The 8,608-nt window shown below is 50.8% G+C and overlaps 1 protein-coding gene across 2 annotated transcripts; it reads right to left on the bottom strand.

Moving 5' to 3' along the window:
* Positions 1-1,151: 1,151 nt before the first annotated feature.
* On the bottom strand, positions 1,152-8,155 carry LOC123351672 (SLAM family member 5-like). Of its 2 annotated transcripts, none has more exons than XM_044991194.1 (5): positions 8,112-8,155; positions 5,539-5,660; positions 4,245-4,571; positions 2,461-2,718; positions 1,152-1,581 (listed from the first exon to the last, which is right to left on the bottom strand). In XM_044991194.1, the coding sequence occupies exons 2-5, from the start codon at positions 5,585-5,587 to the stop codon at positions 1,484-1,486; spliced, it is 732 nt and encodes a 243-aa protein (XP_044847129.1). In that variant the 5' UTR covers positions 5,588-5,660; positions 8,112-8,155; the 3' UTR covers positions 1,152-1,483. The 2 variants fall into 2 exon arrangements, with proteins under 2 accessions (XP_044847129.1, XP_044847130.1); XM_044991195.1 differs by having other exon boundaries at positions 8,088-8,125.
* Between the last annotated feature and the right edge of the window lie 453 nt (positions 8,156-8,608).

Here is an 8,608-nt window from a genome sequence, read left to right as displayed (position 1 = left end):
AGTGCGGGGCACGGTAGCTGTGAAGCGAGCACAGCGCCAGCTTTGGCATGGGTAATGCCAGCCCGGCACAGATCCTGGGTACATACGCTGCGTCCTGACCTGCTCCGAAGCCCACCCTGCTCTGTCCTCACTGCTAGTGTAACCCGCGCTAGCTGGTTCAGGCTAACCCGTGCACAGCTTTGGCTGTATGGATGTACCCGCAGCGTTTAGCCGTTCAGTGCTGCTGTTCTTTTCACTATGTACCTCCAGGAGTGGGGACGGGCGACTCGAACTAGTTCAGACCCAGGAAGCCACATACCCCAGGGTGAAGCTCAGTGTCTCCTAGAGCCCAAGCTGAGCTTCTGAGAAGGCCAGGTAAGAAAGAAATCCCGTGGCTGTTCCACGTGGCAGTCCAGAGTGTAAAAGCCAAGCTAAAGGATTCCCCATCTTCTGCACTTAGGAAGGTCCTTCCTCTGCTCCCACTCATTAACAATTTGGGCAGCAGGGAAGCTGCCACCAGTGCTACCAACTCTCCAGATTTTGTCCTGTTTTCTGCAAGCCCGGCTCCCGGGTGAAGGTGGCTTCCTGAGAATCTCGGCTTTCATTTTAAAAAAGGATCTAGCCCCCCGTGGTTGCAGAGAAAGGCTTGAAAGCGAGAACCCTAAAGCTGAAAAACACAGAAGGCAAAGAAAAAAAACCCCCCAACACTGAGTATTATGTGTTTCACAAAGCAGGAGTTCTGGATGGGCTGGTTCCTGATTTCTGAATGTGGGGGATTGGTAACACCACTGCCCCCCTCTAACTGGCTTTCTTCCCCCTCCCACCCAGATAAATGCGCTGAGAACTCAAATGCAGAAATGAGTGAGAGAGGAAGCTGGCAGTTAAATGGGGAGGGGTTTCCTGCCCACCAGCTTGCTCCACACCACAGCAGTCACCAACCACGGGCATAGTACAATGGTGAATCAAGCCCCTGGGGTGCAAGCCGGGGGAGGATCAGGCCCATTGATCTGCAGAGGGGTCTTTATTAGCTGAAGATCTTGGGGGGATAGAGTCTCATTTTCACTAAGGCCCCTTTACTCCACTCCGAGCATAAATTACAGCAACACCCAGAGCCTTGGCATAACTGGGAAAAAAGCCCCACTTCTTTATGAGCCCATCAGTAATTTCAGGCCTGACTGGGAAGTGCATTTTATTGGTAAAAAGGAGTCAACACAATGAGCAAATAATCACACTATTGGCTGGATCGCAGGTGTGATGCTTCATGCCCATAAGGCGGAGATGTTAGGAGATTATCATCTTCTGCCTGCAGATGGGAAAGGCCTCGGCATCCTCTCTTGCTGCTTGTAATCTACAGCAGCTTTTTTAAAAGCCACAGGAATAAGTTCTGCAGCGGCAGCTCTTCGCATCCAGCTGCAGGTTAGAAGGGCTGCAGTTCAGGCAACTTACAGCAAGGGTTGGTGGCATTTGGATGCAGTTGGCGTTATTCGACAGCAGCGTGTGGGCCTTATTTTAGAATATCGGTCATGCTGAAGAGGAGTCCAAAGAACACGAAGAAGCACGTTGCCTTCAGCGCTTGGAAAATGGATGCCGGTGAGCCACTTTCTGTCGAAACAGACAAACGCAACATGAACATTTGCCTCTGCAATGAGCAGCTCTAGGTCTCTGGGGTTATTTTCTGCCTACGAAAGCAGCTATTCACTCCTATTCCCTATTGCCCTGAATATTACTTGTTCTTTGCTTTGCGGTAATGCCCAGGACCCCGTGGTGCAAGGTGCTGTACAAACACCAAACAAGATGACAGTCTCTGCCCCAGACAGCTCACAACCCGGTGCAGGCATTTACACCAGCGCAACGGGGTACAAAATGCTAGTAAATGAGAAAGGGATTTTTGGGACCTCCTGAGGCCAGACGCTCGACTGGTGTAAGTGGCGGGGCAAGAGGCAGGGCACGGGAGCGGCAGACCGTCTCTCTCTCCAGGCTGGACAGACGACACTAGACAAGCTTTGCTGAGACAGCTCTACTGGTATAGCTAGTGCAGCAGAGCCACCTACTGAGGACAGTTTATAGCAGCACAAGGAGATCTTTTGTCAGTATAGTTAGGCCACTCCCTGAACGACACAGGCCAGATCAGCAAAAGGGACTCGTTTGTCGGCACAGCTGCACTTACATGGGTATTTTGGCTGGCCCAGCTCTGTCAGTCAGGGGCATGGACCAGCACCTCTGTGCCAACAAAACTTTGCAATGAAGCCCTGGCCCATGCCCACAGTCAGGGTTTGAAAGGCTTGGGCCATTGCCATGGTTCTATAAGGATAGGGGCCTGCATCTAGGATTAGGTGGGGCCGAGGCACGCGGCGGGCTCTCTGCACGGAGGTGAATTTCACGCAGCGGGATCGTAACCCACGCAGCCCTGCCATGGCCATGCTGACCCCAGGACCCCAGGCCTTTCAGGTTGCTCCTAGAGATGCTTAGATAGGACGTTACCGCAATAGTCTTCTATGGAGATCGTTTTTGAGCCCTGGCTGACGGGGTTCCTGGCCAGGCAGGTGTGGACCAGGTCTTTAGCTCTTGGCCGGCTCAAGATGCGCAGGGTGGGTCCTTCCTTGATTTGGATGACCCTCCTGCGGGTGTACGTCCAGATGAAGGTGGCGCTTTCCGCTCCCTCGGCGACAGAGCAGTTTAGCAGGAGGTTGCAGGTTCCATTCAGAATGGCAACGGCAACATCTGGGACTGGGATTTTCTCTGCGTGTCGGAGGGAACACGAAACGGGAAAGGGAGCAGTGAGGATTCCCTGCGCTGCACGTAGCTTTGATCCCCTTTGTGCAATCCCAGGTCATTTCCACAGGTTCCCAGCCCTCTCATCTCTTTACATAGCATATACGCAAGGTTATTCTGGAAGAACACCTCTGGCTGGGGTCCTCTGCAGGACTGAACCGATCCTTCTGCATCTGAAAGTCTAAACTACATGAATTAAAGGACCAGGTCATTAAGATATGAGTCTCCTACTGCAACCTAAGTTTCTACATATGATATAGCCACTAACTGGAGACAATGAATTACTCTTTGTTAATGGAGGTCACACATCAGGCTGATCAGAAAATGTGTGTGTCGGGGTGGGGTGGGGTCCACATGGAATATTCTCTGTTTTTGATAAAAATTGAAAACTGAAATATTTCAATTCTGAAATATAGCTGTGGTGCCTCATGGGAGTTGTAGTTCAGGTGCCTCCTGGCCCCATTCTCCTCTACAGGCCAGGCTTCCTAATCAGACAACATTTCCCATGATGCATTATGGTCTCACCTTAGAGAAGGGAGGCCATGCAAGTTGGTAGTGCATCATGGGAGACAGAGTTTGGCCAGGGAGCCTAGCCTGTGGAGGAGAACAAGGCAGTGAGGCCATCAAACTACAGCTCCCATGAGGCACCATGGCAGGACAGCCGAATCAAAATGCTTTGTTTCCAGGTGAAAACCAAAAAATGTTCAGTTTTTGGGTGGTGAGTTTTCCAACAGATACTTTAGGCAAATAAAATCCATTTATTCAACAACTCAGTTTTCCCTCAAAAAAAAGTTTGCATAGAAAATTTTCACCCAGCTGCCACACGGCCAGGAACGTTTGCCCTGAGATTCAAAGGTCCACGCAGTGGAGACCCACATATGCAGCATGGAACCACGCCCCAAATGGGCTTTGGTGATCCTGCTGCCATGTGATTTTTGCCCTTGATTTCAATAGGAGGGGTAGGCCCATAATTTGCTAAGCTCTTTCACGATGACAAGTGTTACACATGGGCGTGTCTAAGGGGCTAGATGTTATGTACAAATATTTTTATGGGGAATCTCGTTAAAAACATATATTTATGTTGAAATAAACACCTACCCACAGGGCGGTTATATCCACATTTGAGCTGCAGAAGATGAGAAATTAGCATGAGCCCCTCATTAAAACTGAGCGCTGGAATGCCATGCACGCATTAAAGAGCTTCAAAGGAGCTGACTAGCTCCCTGCTGACCCTTGGAGGAAAGTGGCCTGAGGGGTCTTTGTTTAAGGAAAGCTCTTGAAAGAGACACAATTTGAATTTAAGGGAGTTTGATTTTCCTCTCCCTCGCTCTGGTCTGATTTCCAGAGATGCTCAGCAGCTGCATCTCCTCTTGAAATCCAGGGGAGCCACGGGATTTCAGCACCTTTGAAAAGCAGGAGCAACTCCACAGACCAATAGCTCAACCGTTAGCTGGAGCAAACGACCCCCAGCAGCCCCCCCGCCCCACACTCACTGTATACGCGCAGCAGGTATTCCGTCACGGTGGTGGTGAACTCGGTGTTTATCTGCGCTCTGTATATGCCCCTGTCCAGCATGCTCAGGTTGCTAATCACCAGAGAATAGGTCTGGTCCAAGACCCTCAACCGCCCTATGTAGCGTTTATCCAGCACTTTAACTGCAGCTGGTTTCCCTTTCCTGGGGGTAAACGTGGCGAGGGTTGTGACCGAATTCCAGACGATCGTCTCCACGGGCACCCATGGGGGAACTTTGAACGGGAAAACTACCGACCCTCCCACCATCCCAGTCAGCTGGATCGCCTGGGATTTGGTGGTGCGTGCATCTAGAAACACAGAAAGAAAGAGAGAGGTTAGGAAACTGATGGAACGGAGTTCTTTAAAGTGAGATTGATTTCTGAGTCTGATGAGATATTTCATGCAGCTCGATATTATCTATCTATCTATCTATCCATCCAACCCCATGCATGCCTCTCTATCCACAGACACGTTCCTCCACCTATCTATGGATTGAGGGAAACTGGGAGTTTCCATTCGCTGGGAAACAACAATATTTCAACATTCATTCTCCATCCCACATCAAGATGAAAAGCCAACATTTCAAAGTTATTTTGCAGAATGGAAATCCTGGAATATTTCAGTTTGGAAGCATCGAAGGGTTTAGTTTCAGCAGTGTGGACTGAAAACATTTGACATTCCTGCATGGCAATGTTTCATTTCAGTTTGTTAAACTGACCCAAAATGCTTTGTTTCAAATCAGTTCAATATTGATCTGTATTTTCCCACTGAGGCACATTGACTCTTCAAAGCTGTAACTTGAGAGCTGGATGCCTATGGCCTGGGCTGGGCTTCCTCTCCCATAATGTACTGAGAGTCATGGGACTCCCATGATGCACCACACAGCTTGGTAAGAGGGAAGCCTATATTGCTTTATGGCACATGTAGTCCTCCAGGGAGCCTGGCCCAGAGGCGAGAATTGAGGCCCAAACTACAACTCCCATGAGGCAATGGACTGACAGGGAAATGCTATTTTAACATTTTGTTGAACTGATTCGAAATTAAACATTTTGGGTCAATTCAACAGAACAAAATATTCTGATTTGGGTCAAAATGACCAGAAAAATTTTTTTCCTCAATTTTCAATTGGAAAAGGTGAAAGATTTCAACAAAATTAAAGAATTCCCATAGAAAGTTTTGATTTTGCAGAAATTGTTTCTTCATTCCAATGGAAAATTCTCAACCAGCTATATATATATATACACACACACACACACACACACACACACTCTTTACCTGTGAGGATGAGGCACGTGAGCAGCCAACATAGTCCCAGGATCACCATCCTAACATCAAATCAGTAGCTTCTCCTAGACATTCCCAGAGAGTCCTAGGAGGACATCTCAGGAGGGGCCGCTCTGTGGGAAAGAGGAAAGCGAGGTGAGCCTCTGGGAGCCGAGCTGTTCACAGAAGAAGGCTGGAGGGTTGGATTTCCTCAGCAGCACCCAAATAAAGTGGGCCAAAGTGGCTGCTGCTGGGTGCGCTTGGAGAAATCTGGTACTTACGTACACAAGGCTGCATTTGGTCTTCTAATCATGACCCTAATACCCTGAGCTCTGACCAGGGGCCCAGGCTGAGTGTGTCTGTAATGGGGGCTGGCAGCTGTGACTTATCAAGACACAGGAGGTCATGGAAAGACTTCACAAACTTTTCTGATCCAGCCTCTTCCAGCTACGTCAGTCCTAGTGTCGGATTCTCCTCTCATTCACACCAGCATAAATCCAGAGGAACGCAATTAAAGCCAATTACATTACTTCTCCCAGGGCACAATGTCTCACTTTTACCACCTGTGCCTCATTTTTCTAAACTAATGAGGAAGAGGACACATAAAACCGAGGTCCCTTTGGGTCATTAGAAACCCACTGGCCATTTTTGTATGGTTTAGCCCTGCTGCCAAAGTCCAACACAGGTGAGTTGCTGGGATGGGACAGACTGTTATGGACCAGGCCGTAAGTGACCTGGCCTAGGAGTCAGAGCAGCAGTCAGGTCTAGTGGGCAGAGCAGGCATCCAGGTTGGGGAATGAAGCCAAGGGTCAGTATCAGAAGCAACTATCAGTTGACCAGAGTCAGAGCCAAGGTCAGATACCAAATGGCAGAACCAAGGGGCAAGACAATCAGGGTCAGAAGTTGGAGGCCAGAGTCAGAGCCAGGCGGGTAACTGGAGGCATAAGGGCAGGAAATGGAGGAGAGGCAAGGACTGAACATGGAGCAGGGGCAGGGTGCAAACGAGAGAAGGCAAAAGCAAAACAGGTTGGGTGCAGCCACAACAGGAAGCCACATTATTGCTCAGACAAACTTCCTGTTCTTCCTTCTGGCTTAAATAGTGTGGTTGGACCAATCAGTGGAGTCGGACAATCCTCCAATCAGGGCTCCCATGGGTTGAGTCTTGGCTGAGGCTATAGTCCTACCAGCTTGTGGGCACTCTAGGTTTCAGCTGACACTGGGTGTGGGGGCCAGGATGCAGCAGCAGCTGTCAGGACTCCCAGGCCTGGGTTCAAGACCTGGCACATCATACTGAGCTGGAAGTTTGGCTCTGGAAGCTCCTGAGTTCAGATTAGGCCCGGCCCATCTCTAGTGTTGTGGTTTTCAAAGTGCTGCATGAGCACTACCCAGCGCTCCAGGGAGCTGCTTGTCATTATCCCAGAGAGAGGAAGCGCCTTGTCCACACGGCAAGTCCATCCGGACAGCCTAGACCAGCACACCACTTTGCCTTAGGCTAGGACCGTGGCCAACCCTAGAGAAGCCTCTCTCCAGGGCAGATGAGACAGGAGGAAAAGGGGGGACCCGAGCTCAGGGGCCCCCCCAAACTTCTCTAATGTCTGTGTAAATGAGGCCAAATAAGAGGGGGGGGGCCTGTACCAGGGCCCCAGATTTCTCACAACTGGCCTGTGTCTCGCAGATGTTGCCATCTTGTGGATCACTTTGGGAGAGAGGTGAACTAGCCCCTAAATACCCACCTTCACATTCTGTCTCGGCTACTTACCTGGCTGCCCGTCACCCCAGGACCAGAGCATTTCCCAGTCGCTAACAGTTACCCTAACCCTCCCCTCTCCTATGAGGCACGGGAGTGCTGCTATCCCCATGGTACAGGTGGGGAAACTGAGGCACCAATTGACTCAGAGCGTTGCCCGGGGTCACACAGGGAGTGTCTGGTAGAGCTGGGCACTGGACCCAGAGTCGCCGGCTAGTGTCCTAGCCGCTGGGCCATGCTCTGCATTAGCCATTGAGTAATATCCTTGTGATACCTATGTTACCCCCCGCACACACAGACACACACTGGTCCCTTCTCCCTCCTCCCTCCTCTTCTGACCCCTCCTCCCCCTTCATCCTTTATATAGCCCCATTGCAGCTCCACCCCCAACCCCCACCCCCAGCCCTGTTCCCCTGCCCCCTCCCGCTGTCTCCCCTTTACAGTCCCATCCCCACAGCATCCCAAGCCCTGGCTGTCCTGCCCACACAGACAAACTGCCCCCTGGACCTCCCCAATAGGGTGCAGGGACGAGCTGCTGCCAGCCATGCACAGGGCAGGAGGGGAGCAAAGTGGCATTAGCTGGTTTCCTTTTCCTCCCGTCTGTCCTCTGCAATGGGAGGATGGGGGTGCAGGAGAGCGATGGATGGAGCAGGAGGGGAGATAGGTAGGGACCAGGTGCTCCCAGTGGCCAGGAGCCAGCACCCAGCACAGCGCCCCCTGGTGGCCCCTTCCCAAACCGGCAGGAACTGGCTGGTGCCCAAGGTGTGAAATGCCTGGGGGCAAACCAGCATTCTGAGGGTTAATAGGGTCAAACCTGTCCCCCATGGTGAGCAGTTACCATGGCAGTCAGCATCCAGGTATGTCTCACCTGTAACAGGTGACTGAACCATCTCTTCTTGGGGGGGGGAGGAAGAGGAGAGGAATCTACCGGTATTAACACCCCCCCCAACACAGACACAATTTCAGTTCACATTTGTGCACACTCATGTCTAGTGATGTACCCTTGTGAGGCTGGTGATTATTTTTATGGCTCGTTTGTACAACCGTGTTATAGAACAGCTCCCCCCACACCCCCTCCCTTTGCAAGGCTAATGGAACATTCCAACAGCTTCCTTCCTCCCCACCAACTTCAAAGAGTCTGCACCCCGATTTAACCCCTTCCCTGCCAGAGGGAAAGAAGGAGAGAGAAAAAAAATCACCTTGCAAGTGGAGTCTAAGCATCAATCTGCATCCAGGAAGGACCAGCAGTGGAGGGCCACTGGCATTAAATATGTAAACACATAGGGAAGGAGTAGGACAAAGAGGTTTGGAGTGCAACTGATTGAGAAAATTCAG

Source organism: Mauremys mutica, chromosome 17, assembly GCF_020497125.1.
Source record: "Mauremys mutica isolate MM-2020 ecotype Southern chromosome 17, ASM2049712v1, whole genome shotgun sequence".
Lineage (NCBI taxonomy): Eukaryota > Metazoa > Chordata > Testudines > Geoemydidae > Mauremys > Mauremys mutica.
This window is presented reverse-complemented; position numbering and strand designations above follow the sequence as displayed.